The sequence below is a fragment of the Acytostelium subglobosum genome (genome assembly GCF_000787575.1).
Source record: "Acytostelium subglobosum LB1 DNA, scaffold: scaffold2, whole genome shotgun sequence".
Taxonomy (NCBI): Eukaryota; Evosea; class Eumycetozoa; order Acytosteliales; family Acytosteliaceae; genus Acytostelium; species Acytostelium subglobosum.
In genome coordinates, this window is record NW_012236530.1 from 1,039,986 (window position 1) to 1,056,322 (window position 16,337).

General features: G+C 42.6%; 5 protein-coding genes across 5 annotated transcripts; 3 read left to right on the top strand and 2 right to left on the bottom strand.

Moving 5' to 3' along the window:
• Window positions 1-316: 316 nt before the first annotated feature.
• SAMD00019534_011870 (hypothetical protein) lies at window positions 317-4,434 on the top strand (the record flags this gene model as incomplete). The annotated part of the gene is made up of 5 exons (XM_012903154.1): window positions 317-392; window positions 461-1,519; window positions 1,593-2,978; window positions 3,055-4,328; window positions 4,420-4,434. The coding sequence occupies 5 exons, from the start codon at window positions 317-319 to the stop codon at window positions 4,432-4,434; spliced, it is 3,810 nt and encodes a 1,269-aa protein (XP_012758608.1).
• Window positions 4,435-5,361: 927 nt separating this feature from the next.
• Window positions 5,362-9,571, top strand: SAMD00019534_011880 (hypothetical protein; the record flags this gene model as incomplete). Its single annotated transcript, XM_012903155.1, has 3 exons — window positions 5,362-5,422; window positions 5,484-6,554; window positions 6,663-9,571. 3 exons carry the CDS (start codon window positions 5,362-5,364, stop codon window positions 9,569-9,571), a joined length of 4,041 nt encoding a protein of 1,346 aa, XP_012758609.1.
• Window positions 9,572-9,896: 325 nt separating this feature from the next.
• Window positions 9,897-10,795, top strand: SAMD00019534_011890 (hypothetical protein; the record flags this gene model as incomplete). The annotated part of the gene is made up of 2 exons (XM_012903156.1): window positions 9,897-10,102; window positions 10,186-10,795. The coding sequence occupies 2 exons, from the start codon at window positions 9,897-9,899 to the stop codon at window positions 10,793-10,795; spliced, it is 816 nt and encodes a 271-aa protein (XP_012758610.1).
• Window positions 10,796-10,955: 160 nt separating this feature from the next.
• SAMD00019534_011900 (hypothetical protein) lies at window positions 10,956-12,393 on the bottom strand (the record flags this gene model as incomplete). Its single annotated transcript, XM_012903157.1, has 2 exons — window positions 10,956-11,415; window positions 11,480-12,393. The coding sequence occupies 2 exons, from the start codon at window positions 12,391-12,393 to the stop codon at window positions 10,956-10,958; spliced, it is 1,374 nt and encodes a 457-aa protein (XP_012758611.1).
• A 1,073-nt stretch (window positions 12,394-13,466) lies between these two features.
• On the bottom strand, window positions 13,467-15,253 carry SAMD00019534_011910 (hypothetical protein; the record flags this gene model as incomplete). Its single annotated transcript, XM_012903158.1, has 4 exons — window positions 13,467-13,678; window positions 13,765-14,395; window positions 14,465-14,677; window positions 14,780-15,253. Coding segments are annotated over 4 exons (1,530 nt in total), but the record flags the coding sequence as incomplete, so codon positions are not given.
• Window positions 15,254-16,337: the final 1,084 nt, after the last annotated feature.

Below are 16,337 nucleotides of genomic sequence, written 5' to 3' on the forward strand. Positions count from 1 at the left end.
TATTCAATCACTTTGTTTGTTGTTGATTATTCAATCATTATTGTTATGTTATGCTCAAGCACAACAACATACAAAGTTGATCGATGGCATCACTATTGATTCAGTTTATAGTGCATATACATACCTTTCAATCAATATAACAGGTACATATAATGATACTGATATGTACCTTACATTCCACTATGATACTACATCTCCCGACAACACTATCAATGCAACAATAAGATGTTGTTCAGTATTCAACAATACAAAAATACCAAGACAAATCTTATCATCACTAGGAACTCAACTCAACCTTACATTATACTCTGTATCCATGGGCAATACAACAATGAACTCAACAGCCATCGCCTCATATGGTCTCAACAAACTATGGGTCGTGCATATCCTAGGTAAGTTCAAACATTGACATCTGATCATGGCCATGCTCACACACTCACTGACTCAATCATTGATCCAGACAACCAACCTCCGCACACTGATGAGAGCACATTTATATATCCAGCTGGACAGAGAATGGTGATCAATGGCACAGAAGTCATTGAGTATTCGGGGTATGGATCACCTTGCTTTATTGATATCATCTTCTCAGCAACCGATAATTATTATGGCATCAGGCTATTGAGTACTGATTCAAATGCTGAACAGAATGGTGAATCAGGGAAGATTACTACACTCTCTGGAAACTACTTAAATGGTCAGTTCAGAGCATCGACGTACATGCTCTCCCGTGCCAACATATCGTCTGTGTATCTTTACGACGAGGCCTTCAACATGCAGTCGATCAATCTAAAGACGCCACTACATTGTGGAGTTGGCGTGAAGAACGTGTCCACGATAGTGTCGGTCACCCCTGTGTCGACCTCATTCAACCTGGACAACCCAGACTTCCTCATTCCCGAACCAACCCTGGACATCTTGTTCCAGGTAAACAACTTCAAGAGTTACAAGGCATCGTACAGCCAACCATTCAGTCTACCATGGTCACCAGTTAGCGAGAACCTTGTGATGCGACAGATTGCCTTTGTTCCAACATCCTCGACATCACCTTCACAGTTGGTCATTGGTCGTATCATCACAACTGGCAATCAATCAGAGACACTTCAGTTCACATTCGATTCGACTCAACAGTTCACACTCACCCGAAGTATAGCGAGTGCACCAGACAGTGGACCAACGATAAGTGTCATTACACTCACACATCCAAGACCAGGCGGCTACAACAACTTCAACCTTAACAAAGAGTCAGGTGTTATGCCACTGTTACTCAACTTTACCGTTACATTCCCCGAACAGATATTATATATTGAGGTGTCTGAAGGCACCAACCAGAGATCATTCATCGATTCAAACATTATGATCAAGTTAACTTCACCGTCCACATACTCATCGTGGATACAATTCCCATTATACATTGAGGCCACCACCATACCGACCACATTCAACCTCACCTACTACAGTTCGAGTGGTCAACTCCATGGACCATTCACAATCACAACCAATCTAATTGCCTCCAACAGTAAGTCCATTGATTAATCAATGGATCACTCACGAACTAACACATTGAATGATTCCACCCTTCAATCAAACAGACCCAAGCACTGATCCAACGAGTAACTACATTGGATACACCGCAAATCCAACGAATGGAGGACAGGCAGATCCTGAACTGGCATTGAAGTACTCGTTGACTTTTACAGATCCTCTGATCACAAAGCGGAGATCAGACACATTGGCGATCAGATATGGTGGAATTGATTACCCCTTTGGCAATGACTTCATGTTCCCTTATGGCGTGATCAAGGGAACACCTTTATCACGAGTCTATACATCATTCACATCATTGCCATCAATGCCAGATATAACAATGATACCAACTATCGATAGTATTACAGTACCATTCACAGCCATTACTCTACCAAGTAACAACTCTGAGATCTTGGATACAGCGGCCCCGACGGCTATTGTCAATTTCAACATGACTTCCAAACGAATGAATATCGATGTCTCTGACGATCTGTCTGGCGTGGGTCAATGCTACATTGAGTTCCCACTTGTTATCAAAGGGTTGACGGTCTATCCCAAGGACGCACTGCCAATCACAAGCTTCAACAGAATGACATTCGATTTGGACATATCATCAGTATTGGATCCATTGCTATGTCCATCATTCTACTCTGTTGGGTGCTCTGATCGACTTAGAAACACTGACCTCACCATGAACACTCGATTGACATGTCCACCGTACTTTGGACCAGTTCCAACCAAGGTCAACACCAAGTACATCAATCGCAACACCATTCGATTTGATGTTAGGTATATCAATGTGAACGAACCATATCAGGTCACATTGACACTTACCACATCATCATCAACAACATCATCATCCATTGATGTTCCACTGACAGTGTCCAAACAACTATTCAACAGCACAATGTTCGCGGCTGTTGGAGATTACTCGATACCAAGCAATCAGTTGACCTCAAAGTACAATATATCACTCAACTTTCAACTGAAATCTGGACAGAACTACTCAGTACCATACTCATCACTTCAGATATTGTTGAGGAATGTGATGACCACCAATCCACCGTATTCATATCCATCATTGACCTCTGCACAGACAACACTCTACAATCCAGCTGATTCGAATGCTCCAACTTTGAGTGTTCAAACCACTGCACAGATGGTCACAGTATCAACATTCGATCCATCAGGAGTTGCCAGTCTAGAGTTCACTTACTTTACCTCATTCGACATGACTCCACGAGTGATCAACAAGTTCAACAATGACTCGAATGTTGCACCAACCTTCACATTCGACATTCCACAATCCACTGATGCCGCATATCAAGGTACTGGAACAATGACCTACTATTGCCATCCAAGCAAAGTATGCGATGTCTATGCCAACTGTCAAGAGTTCACCTACAATGATTTTTCGCTCAACACTCAGATCACCTTTGGTGGCACTCCATGTAAGCTCATTCATTCACTCGATCAATCACATGCTGGAATCATTCCAAACTAACAATCAACGCACTCAACTTGTAGTAACATCAACATTAGAGATATCAAGGTTTGATTTCATTCCAAAGATGTTGTATCCTTTCAACAATAATCAAACCTATAGGACTTTCAACTTCACGGTGGATGTGAAGAGTACTACATTGGCAATCTCGGATAAGATCAATCCAATTGTATATGTTGAGGATAAATATCAATGGCAAGCCACCAAAAGGTCCGCCACAATGACAAGGTCATCCAACTCCACAGCAACATTGGCAACATACACGGCATCAGTGACTCTACCTCGTACAATGGGATTGGATGGCGTTCAGTTCTCAGTGTTTGGTGTAACAGATGTCGGTGGAAACATCCTTGGAATGAGTCAATATGAGCTGGACAAAGCATTCCCAGGCAAGAGCAGACTGCTGGGCATCGTCACTGGATGTGCATCACCCTGTCTCCAAGGAGCTCAATGTGTCAATGGCAACTGCCAGTGTCCGCCAGGGTTCTGGGGCGACTTTTGCCAATTCAAAGACTGTCCAAACAACTGCAGCAACATTGGAATATGTATCAGTAGTGGCTATTGCTCGTGTCCCGAGGGCTTTGCCGGCGTGGACTGCTCATTCAAAATCGTTGTGCTGCCGACATTCAATGTCACTCACACCGGTGACGCTCCATCATTCTTGATCGAGGCAAATGGATTGTATGAGGGCACATCAGACACACCAACCATCATTGATCACAAATTCTCGTTTGGCGTCACGGCCACACATATCCAGGAGTTGGACAGCCAGGAGAACGTTGTCAACACGATCGACTTGTCAAACATGACCGTGACAGAGAGTGCGTCCAAAGTGGAGATGTTGTTGGTCACGGCCAATGGAGCAAGAGTGAATGTGACGACCATACTCACTGGCGCCAAAAACTACTCACAGATTGAGTGGTTGAATGAGACCATCACAATGGTACCGCAAACTGTCAAGATCACATTTGTCATTGACCGCTACACATTTGCGCATCGCGACAACATTCTATTGTTCACATGGGACTTCACCATGCATAACTATGGCTCAGAGTGCGTCGAGGATTGGGACTTGGACCCTCTGCTCTACCCTGCCAACGACTCATTCTCATTCATAGACCTCCCATATTATAGTTACCGGCTACTTGGACGATACCCGACTCGTGGACTGGCCGATGGACGCCCTTTCAGCTTGCGTAACTACCTGCGGGATGTTAGCGGACCAAATATTACAGTTGGAATGGCCGTGCCAAGTTTCAATTATACATTATGGCTCGATCCAGACTTCTCAGTGATAGTAAGTCCACTTGACAAGTCAATGAACAAGAGTTGTAGTATTGTCGCTCAAAAATGGATGTTTGCAGTAATTGTTACATTCTCAATAGTAGGTGCGCTTGGCTTAGTTGGAGTATCTGCACTAGTTGCCATCAAGTCGATCAGACATCAACTATGGTTCAGAGAATGGCGACACAACATTCATTTAGCCAAACTACGTGCGTCGCTTGAGAAAGAGAATTAATTAATTGATTATTAAACATGGTAATTTTGCCAAAGGTCCAAAGATCGGGTAACCTTGGGATGCATCCAACGCCAATGACTCTAAAAATGACAACATCCAAGCCCTTCAACTTGTTGTTGTGATACATCAGGAATTTAAAGTTTTAAATGACTGCTTTGACTGATTTTTGTTGATTTTCAAATCAGTTCGTTGAAAAATCTGCGGCCAAACCACGATTGTTTTTTTTTTGATCATGAAGAGACAGGTCCATTTTGGATGGGCACTGTGCCCTTCTAGAATACGATGGTCTTTGGGGTTACCCTACCTGACCCAAAATATCATCGTCATTACTCTTAACTTCTTTTTTTAAATTTATTTATAGATTTGATCAAACGAAATCAATCTTACCTGACTTCCTCTTAACCAACTGAATCATTTTCAGACATGAGGATATCATCAAACAAGTAATACTTTTAACTATTCAATAATAATAATGTATAACTATCATAAATTATTATTTTTAACAATAATACTATTAAGTTGTTATTATTTTAAGAATATTGAGGCACAACAAACAAAGGTCATAGATGGGTTGACAATTGATCCAATATATAATGCTAATAATCAATTATTTATAAATATTACTGGACCCTATAATGGATCATTCATAGAGTTAACATTCTCTTATAATAATAATCCATCAAATAAGTTCTCAATTACTTCTGTATCATGTTGTTCAGTTGCAAGCAAATACAGTATACCAGCCAATATCCTAAGTCTTGGCAATCAGATCACACTCACCCTAGTCAATGCATCCTACAGTAACCTCACAATGTCCACATCCGACATTCAATTCTATGGACTCGACAAACCATTCAAAGTTGACATTCTAGGTATGTTGTGATTGAAACTATTCCACCCCCACCCAAGCCTAACTCAATTAATCATGATTAGACAATCAACCACCAAGTACCAATGTGAACAAGGACTGGATGTATCTTGGAATGTCATCGTTGGTAACGATCAATAATACACAGATGTTGCAGTTCAATGGATATGATAGTAGTTGTCAATGTGTTGTTCAGTTCAATGCCACTGATAACTATTATGGTGTACTTGGATTGAGTATTTATTCAACAGAGACTGATCAAGGACAATTCTCAACCAATCTAATATCTGGTACACGTCAAAATGGACTGTTTGGAGCTTCATTCACTGTGTTTCAAGGTACTTCTCAATCCATGCTATATCTGTATGACTATGCCCTCAATATACTTCCAATCACATTGCCCAATCCATTATACTGTGGTGCTGGAGACACTACGAATATGTCGGCGATCACCACCGTCACACCAATCACATCATCATTCAACTATGACAATCCATTCTTGATTGAAGAGCCTACCCTTGACATGTTGATCCGTTACAACAACTTTGAACTATACCCTCGAGGTCAATCATCGGATGGTCTCCCTTTCAAACCCTTGGTAAGGGACTTTTTCGATATCATGACCCTGGTCATGCCTAGATTCATCAACTATGGAGGATCAGAACCATCGAGAGTGATACTCGGACGTATTATGACCAACAATCAATCAGAAGCACTTGATTTCCGTGTGGCAACCACTCAACAATATTCATTCAATCGTATTTCATCAGTCAATCCATCAGATTCAAACCCAACCATATCATCAATCACGCTCACACATCCATCACCAGGTGGATATAACAACTACCAACTCGACGCGTACACTCCTTTGTCAATACCATTACTACTCAACTTCACAGTGACATCACCAGAGGATGTACTTATGATCGTCGTAACATCAGATGCCAATATAGTATACATAGACTCCAACATCATGCCCAAGTTGACATCAGCCACCACCTACTCATCATGGATCCAATTCCCACTTCCAACGATGATACAGTCGATCTCAACTTCATACAAACTCTCCTATTACAGTCGTGGTAACAAACTCTACGGTCCACTCACCATCACAACCAACCTGATCGCTACAAACAGTAGGTACTATTTTTGTTTTATTTCCAAATGATCATTCAATCACTAACACATTATTATCATTTGATCGAACAATCAATGGAACTATTCCAATCACTCTCTCAATGTAGATACCGAGGCTCTTCCAACACTTGGATTCCAAACACCAAGAGTCAATTCAACAAGTTATGAGATGTCCCTTGAGTTTACACTTGGTTATACCAACACTTTCATTAGTACGGTACCATTGAACTTTAGGTATTCAAAGTTTACAATTGCATTCTCTTATTACTATCCATATTCAATCATCAAGGCTACACCATTATCGAGAACATACAATTCATTCACAACACTACCATTCATGCCAACAACAACCATCACACCCAAGATTATCACAACAAGCTTCAACATCAACAACCTACCAACAATCACAATCCCAGGCAATGATTCAATGTTGATTGATACAATCCCACCGGTATTAACAACGACCATCAACACTGCAACCAAGAGAATGTTGATCAATGTCGTCGACGACTTGTCTGGAGTTGGATCATGTCAAATCATCTTCAATCAATTCAACACGACGACGCTCTTACCAAGGGATGCTCTGCCATTCACATCATTCAACAACATGACCTTTGACCTCGATATATCCAGCGCCCTTGATCCACTTGGCTGTACTCAATTCTTCATTATCACGTGCTATGATCGAATTGGCAATCAGAAACAATCGAGTGGATTCTCTTACCATCATCCATACGACCCCATGCCCTGTCCACCGTACTCTGGTCCAATCCCCATCAAGATGAACTACAAGTACTTGGATCGATCAAACATCAAGTTAGAGCTTCGCTACATCAATGTTGACACACCGTACCTGGTCAATATAACACTCACATCCCAGAGTGATTCACAGGACATCTTCTCGATCCCTATGAATGTGTCAAGACAGTTGATCAGCAGTGACATATATGCGGCAGTTGGATACCTCGCCATCCCCTCCACACACAAGACAACGACCTACGAAGTGTCGGTCTCACTTCTAAACCCCAACACAAACAACAACTACTCCATCTCCCATCAAACCCTGTCAAATATGTTGCAACAGATCTATGTAGACACACCATTGTTCAACTCACTCCAGTTGTCATCGGCAGAAGTAGTGGTGTTCAGTCCATTCGATGCGAATGCTCCACAGGTTGTCAATGTTCAGGCTAGTGGAAAGACATTGACGGTGGGCACATTTGACCCATCAGGCGTGGCCAGTGTCCAAGTGACTTACTTCTCATCATTTGACATGACACGTAGGACCATCACGATGAACAACACAGACGCCACCAATCAATCTCCATCATTCACATTCGATATCATACCACAGAGTACCGATGCCAAGTACCAGAACACTGGCTCCATGACCTTTTACTACCACCCGAGCATGGTATGCGACTTCCATCACAACTGCCAAAAGTTCTCCTACTTTGACTTTGCCCTGAACACTCCGATCACATTCGGTGGCATCCAAATGACCTCGACATTGGCCATCCCCAGGTTTGACTTTGTGCCCAAGGAACTATTCCCATTGAGCAACAATCAAACATTCAGGACATTCAACTTCTCGATGGATGTGAGCAGCTCATCATTGGCCATCTCAGACATTATCAATCCAATTGTATATGTTGAGGATCAGTTACAATGGGATCCAACCAAGGCCTCGATGTCAATGACCAGACTGCCAAACTCAACCAATACTTTGGCGACATATGTTGCCTCTTTGACATTGCCCCGTACAATGGGTTTGGAAGGCATTCACTTCTCTGTCTATGGAGTGTCGGATGTTGGTGGCAACCTTATTGGCATGAGCCAGTATGAGTTGGACCTTCAATTTCCTGGTAAGAGCAGGTTATCAATCAACACAGACTGTGCATCAGAATGTCAACACGGTTCAATATGTGTGAATGGCAACTGCCAGTGCCCACCAGGATACTGGGGTGACTTCTGTCAGTTCAAGGACTGTCCAAACAACTGCAGCAACATTGGCAAGTGTTTGAGCAGTGGCTACTGCTCATGCCCAGAGGGCTACGTCTATGTGGACTGCTCCAAGAAGATAGAGGTGCTCCCACCACTCAATGTGGTCACCAACAATGATACACCTTGGGTAGTGATCGAGGCCACAGGAGTCTATGACAACACATCAATCATACCCAAGGACAATGGACAGACCTTCAAATTTGGTATCAGGGCCACCAAGATACAAGAGTTGGACTCCGTTGGCAACCTGGTCAATGAGATCCAGTTGGATAATATGTCATACGTGAGGAATGAATCCACCATCCTGATGTACAAGATCGCTGAGAATGGTGCCTTGATCAATGTATCCACATTGCTTACAGGTCAGAACTACACAGAGGTGCAATGGTTGAATGAGTCCATCAGATTGATACCACAGTCAGTCAAGGTCACGCTGTCAGTCCAGAGATATCCATTCAAGGATCGCGGGAACATATTGTTGTTCACATGGAGCTTCACGACCAACAACACAGGTACCAGCACAGGATGTATAGGTGATGACACCCGTGAACCATCTCTATATCCAAGAAGTGAAGAGTTCTCATTCATCGATATACCTTATTATAGTTATAGACTCTATGGTCGATACCCTACACGAGGCATTGCCGATGGACGTACATTCAACTTGATCAACAAACAGATTGGACCATCATCGACCACTCAAGGTAGTGGACCAGTGATCACGGTGGGCATTTCAGTACCAAGCTTCAACGATACATTATTGCTGGATCCGGACTTCTCGGTGATAGTCAGTCTGATGGACAAGTCTACCAACAACAAGTGTAAGACTGAGGAGGAGAGGAAGTGGGTAATAATAGCAATCATAGTATCTGCTGTTGTAGGAGGTGTTGGTGCACTTGCGCTAGCCACCTTAATATCTGTCAAGATCATTAGACACAAGATTTGGTTTAGGAAGTGGAGACAAGATGTTCATCTATCCAAGATGAGGTCAAGATTAGCCAAAGAACAATAAACACACACTTACTTTAAAGGTCACTGGAACTGACTTACTATCCTAAATCAGGATTATGGCAATTACCTTGTCCATCATCAAAGATACTTTGGCACTTTCATTGAAATGATCATCTAAAAAAATTTCGAAAACCATCAGATTTTAGTGATGGCGATGATCATTTGAGACTATTGATGAAGAGATAGATATAAATAACATGTACATAAGACTATTATAACTTTAGAATATATATATATATATATAACTTATTTATTGACATTGTACTACTGAATAACCTTTGTATTATTATTAAACAACTAAACAATCAAACAAACAAACAACAAAAATGGACGCTATTGTTTCAAAGATGGAGGAGACTCTCGAGAGGAAGAAGTCAATCGTACAGATAGTGGACAAGAGGACCAATGCTATTGATTATATAAGAAGAATACATGAAGCTGCATACTACACCAATCAGAAACCAATACATTGGATGAATGTTGCATCTATTCATCGTTCAGACTTTGAAAAGTCTGTAGAGATACAGAAGAGGTATGTTGTTGTTATTGTTTGATTGTTCCCACAATCACTGGAGTTACCTAACCATCCCGTCCCATCCCACTCCACTCAATTAGATTACTTGGATGGTTTAGTCTTGGACTTAGTCTTGCACCTTTGATATCGACTGATAAGGGACCAGCATTTGTTAGGGCATTGGTGCAGTTGATGGAGGAGTTTGACTATCATTACGAGTTGGGCTCGGCGATGCAGGGCGTAAAGGTATTGTTGTCAAAGAAGGGCAACACTCATACCATCGTCAATGAGAACGATCACATCAAATCAAAGATCGTCAAGACTGGCAACACGGTGGTCTACGAGTTCCTCAAGATATTCAACGTATCGATGGCCAAAGACTTGGACTACTTCCACGTCGTGTTCAGTCTGCTCGAGATACTGGAACAGATCTATAAGAAGTTTGACAAGGAGACCTGCTCGTCCAAGTACGTCTACGACGCCATCATCAAGGTGGACTCGCGTCTCAAGCATCAGATCTTTGGCTTCCTGTCCAAAGAGATTGACAAGGTTGCCCAACAGACAATCAAAGAGCAGCTCGAGTTCACCCTACTGCTCTCGTCCACCAAGGATCACAACAACCAACAGCATACACAGGCACATACCAGAGTTACCAACAACAGTCATTCATCAAGTAACAATGACAAGAACACTAGTTACTCTGATGATTGATTGGATTGATCGATTAAAGCATTGTGATATACATATCCAAGTAGTACTTTTAATTAAGTTTGGCGGAAGGATGGATGGACCATTTGTCATGGCATCCATGTACTCCACTCCTTGCATGCTCCTCCTCTGTCTTCTCACTCATTCACCCTCAACAGGCAGACTACTTTGATCCATTGTTGCTTGTGACCAACTCTTCATCATTGTCTAGGTTGTTGACGTAACGTGGCACGGTCCTGACACTCTGCATCAACTCCTCGTTGGTGTAGACGGGACGATCAAACTCGACCCAGCCTGGCGCCGAGTACTCTGGACGCCACGGACACACCTGTCGCAGGAACTTGAAGTAGGGATACAACTCGCCAGTCTTTGGATGCACTCTGGTGTACCACAGGATGGAGGTGTTGTGGATCAGGTCTCTTGGGTCCTTGGACGACTGCAACTGATGGAACCTGATCTGGCTCAGTCTCTCCAGTCTGACTCTGAACGCCCACATAATCTCACCATGACACACAATGATCACTCTCTTGTTGGCGCACTCCCTGCGCAGTGTCGTGAACGTATGCTCCACTCTCTGACAGATCTGAGCGATACTCTCTCCCTCGGGAGGTCTCCAGAAGAAACTGTTACCATAGTGTTAGTCGCAAGTCACCAGAGCAAGCATGGTCATCCCTCTCGTCAACATACCTGTCTCTCTTCCTAAGCTTCATCTCGGGCTCGAACCTCTCATTCTTCTCGGTCCAGGAGATATTGTCCATCTTACCCTTGTCACGCTCTCGGAGTTGTATCTCGGTCAACCAGTGTGCCTCTTCAAGTCCGAGAAGACTGGATGTCTCCATGGCTCTGACGTACTCACTTGTGTAGTATCGATCAAAGTTCTGGGCGACGTTCTCGCGCACCCATTTGCCTGCGATCTTGGCCTGCTTGATACCCTTGTCCGTGAGACGGTAGGATGATGAATGCTTCTTCTTGAACTCGTCGGTGTAGGCGCTGAGATCTCCACGCTTGGATCGAGACTGGGCTTCATTGCCCTCACTCTGTCCGTGTCTCACCAACACCAGCTCCAGCGGCCACTCAAACGTCAGACTGGGACCATTGATCATCTTCTTGAGTGCGTCACTGCCGATGCGATGTTCGAGAATATCGTAAATCTTGCCCTCCTTGCGCACCATCCTCTTCCTCTTGACCACTGGACGGTGTGGCTCCTCGCCAGCACTGATATCACTGCCACTCTCACAGATGAAGCGACGTCCGCCAAAGGTTGGATGTCCTTCGGCATCCTCCTCGTCGTGATGGGTGGATGCTGCAACGCTGTGAGACCCACTGAATATGGGTGAGCTGGCGAATGACTTTGGAGAGGTCATGATGTAGGTTGGTCCTGGAGCTGATGGTGTTATAGTAGGGGCGGGTGGCGCAGCAGGCTCACTTTGGGCCTTATCCTTATCTTCATCCTGATCTTGATCTGCCTCTGCTTCCTCCTCCTCTACATCCAACAATCTCTTTGCAGTCTTTTGTTGCTCTGGTAGATCATCAGGTGTTTCAAAGTCCTGATCATTATCAGCCGTTGTTGATGATGTTGATGTTGATGTTGTATTACTCATACTTCAAACATGTACATATATCTATTACAAATAATTAGTATTATGAGTGTATAATGGTTGATTAAATAATTAATTAATGATCATTGAACCTCATCAACCCACACCACTCAAATCAATCCCAAATTTGGAAATTGGAAGTTCACTAAATTAATGTCCCAAACAAAACTCCTGGTGTCCTAATTTGATCAATTGGATGATTACGGTCATTTATTAATTAACTACTGACACAGCTCATTGTCATATAAAATAATAAACATTTTCCAAAGTCAATATAGTTAATCCATCTATCATTCAATCACATCTAAACTCTTTCCAAACAAGAAACAGGTACTAACAATGAAGGCAATTGAAACAAATGATAAATATCAATCTTCCCTAGACAGCTTTTTCAATTATTTACGTTCAATCTTCTCTTCAATTCTAAGTTTGTAATCTATACTATATAATATAACTTTATTCCAAAAATAATAATATAATTAGACAAAATAGTATGGTGGACAAACAATAAAGTTAGGACAAGAATCGGTGATTGTGGATATCCAGTCCCTTTGGATATTAATATGATTGAGCTTATCAGGACCCCTCTAGAAAATAAGAAGATGGTTGCTCTTCTAAGTTTCAACCCCCGAGGAGTAGCCTCTAGACACCAAGCTGGAGTTAAACCTCCTAGGCGCACTGATGCCGAGGTCAGAGAGGCACTGTTCGTAGCCATGGATGCCGTGAATTTCACCAGAATCTTGGCCTTCAGTGAAGGAAACTGAAGGCCAAGATTCAGTATGGATCAATACCAACCATGCTTTGGCATCAAGGATACCCAACCTAATTACAAGGTACGACAATTGGGTTGAACACCGTCTAGAAGACCGACCATCTAAAATCCTGGCTGTATGGGTATTCATATACCCTTCGGGCAAGGTGGATCAAGATCTCGATACTTTCAATGGAGGTCGTTTGTGGGCACTCCTGACCCGAGCTCCTCCCGCTGAGATGCCCAACAATGTCTAGTCAATCAAATTACAGCCGTCACTCATATGTTGGATGGATTGATGGATGATTTATTGTTGCTGTTGCAACTCATATATCAGTATGTAGGCCTCAGACACTGCTACCAACTGTGGCAGTACCTCCTTGACACTCAAATCTTGCATCTCAAACCATTTGTCCTGTCCCTTGTTATATATGTATACAGAGTAACTTCCACCATTAGGATCGCCTTCATGTCTAATGTTTGACAACAAGTTATACTTGGTTGATCTATATGTTGACAGTACCTCTGGGGATAAATCTATTGATTGATTGATTGATTGAGTTAGTTAGTTAGTGATGATTGATTTCCAGCGCGACATTCATGAATGACTGGACTTAACTTACAATCTTTAAGATCCAGACCCTTTAGCGGGAAGTTGACAATGGTCGGATCCTTCTCCTTGAAGAAGTTGTTGTGATGGAATCGTTTGACGCACATGACAAGGTAGCGCGGCAGTCGACGCAGCTCGTAGATCTTGACCTCGCCATTGGGCTGCACTTTCTCAGTGCGTCCATCATACTTTTGCAACAGAGTGAATAGGGGCACCTGTGGAATAATCGATTTGTCCTGCTCGTCCTTGAACACCGCCTTTGGCGGCAGGTCCAGTACCAATGTCATGAATGGCACTTTGCTCGAGACTGTACTGTACTCCATGTTGGTCCTGTCTGCCGAGATCGTCTCGCCCTTGAGAGGTGTCTTTGTCGTTACATAGACCTCGCCACTGAATGCCTTTTGAATGATTGAGTCCTGCTGCTTGGCCAGATGTAGTTGTTGGCGCAGGTCTGCGCTGAGCATATTGAGGAACCATTGCAGCAGCTCCAAAGGATCGCTCTCTGCGCCAATAGTGAACTTTCTCTTGCTCGCACTCTGTATCGCTTGTACCAACTCATGAGGCGACACATGTCCCTTAAAGTTCCTATTATTCCATATCTTGCGTAGTAGCTCTCCAAAGTTAAGTACCAATGGCGACTTGATCTGTAGATGTTGGCGTTAGTAGTCTATCCTGGGATCATCCCACCTCCATTCAATCATTCAATCACTTACACTCTTTATGTTATCTTGATCGATGAAGTAGTCGCGGACCATGGATACACGTGCCAGTGATTGTATGACGACATTGATGAATGAGTTCTTCTTGATATTGTTAAGTCCAACATAGCCAGGCAGATACTGTGTTCCATCCAATGATCTTGAGTACTTTGTGCTCATATCCAACTTTGTAATCTGATCGGAAGTGAATGTTGGATTGATGAGATACTAGGTGAATGATTGATTGATCGGCAATGTGTTAGTATCCATTCAATCATTCATGACCTCACCCTACCTGAGAGTGAGGCGACTGTGCAGCCAAATACGTACCTTGATATCATCGAGTGATGGATCAATCACTTGATAGTCGTCGGGCAGACAGTAGATCTTTTGATTGTGAAGGTTGACAAAGACATGATGATTGGCTTGTAGACAGTGATAGTGTGCGTGTGAGCCTTCGCTCTTGCCCTGGAAGAATCTGCCGCATACCAAACATGCATAGACATTGAGATTGACAAATGATATCGAACAGATCTTCTCAAAGTCAAAGTCAAGTACCGATCGATTAACAGTGTCCAAATAAGGACAATCACGTCTTGTCATTTGCATTCTCTTCTTTGCTCTATTGATATGTGCTGCATCATCATCATCATCATCTTGACCATTATCAACAACTCCATCATTGTCTTTGTTATTGTCTTCATCACCATCCATTATTGTTGGAACTTCTTCCTCTAGTGATCTCTTCTTCTTGTTCATTGTTGATGTCGTTGTTGTTGTTGTTGTTGTTGTTGTTGAATCCATGTTATTATGTGTATAAATATATATAAATCATTGATTGAACAAAAGACGACAATCAATCAAGTCAACTTCACCAAGTCCTCATTTTGATGCGAGGGTAAGTGTGCGAGGGCAAGGGTTCAGATGACTTCATTGATTGACTTGAAACAAAAAGAGTTTGCTTTGAACCTTTCCAATTAAAGATGGACCAACAACAACAACAACAACAACAAAAAGAACAACAGCCACAACTACAACAACAAAAGGAGAAGAAGAAAGAACCAACCCATCTTGAAGCATTGAAACGTTCAAACCTGATACAACCACATCCAGATGCAGTGGACGATGCCAATGAGACAGGTTATAATACTTATTTGATCTCTGGTAGTATATCATTCAAGGTACCAATAAGATACAAGTTGATAGGATGCATTGGCTATGGTGCATTCGGTGTGGTATGCTCTGCCGATGACACTCTGGCCAATACAAAGGTGGCAATCAAACGTATCATCACATGTGACTATGATGACCCCAAGCTAAGTCTCAGACTACTCCGTGAGCTATACACCTTAAGACATCTTAAACATGAGAATGTATGTGATACTCACTCATTCATTCATTGATTGATTGATTGATTGAGTTCTAACAACTACCTACCTACCTCAACAACAACAACTCCAGATCATTCAGATTCTTGATATGTACATGATAAAGACGACACCAATGGATGAGTGTGAGGATGTGTAGGTTGATGGAGCATGATACGTACATCTTGGTGTTTCATAACTTGACTGACTGACTGGCTGACTGACTCTCATCGTTTATAGTTATATTGTTTCCGAATTGATGACCACTGATCTCCATAAGATCATCAATTCGCCTACAAAGTTGGAGAGTGATCACATTAGATATATCGTGTATCAAATACTAAAGGCACTCAAGTTCATCCATTCTGGCAATGTGTTACACAGAGACTTGGTAAGTGTCACGATGTCACCCTGGCCTAACAACCATCGATGGTAATACTTATTTACTTACTTACACCGATATCTTGGATAGAAATCAAACAACGTGTTGATTAACGACGGCGATTCCTTTGTAAAGGTGT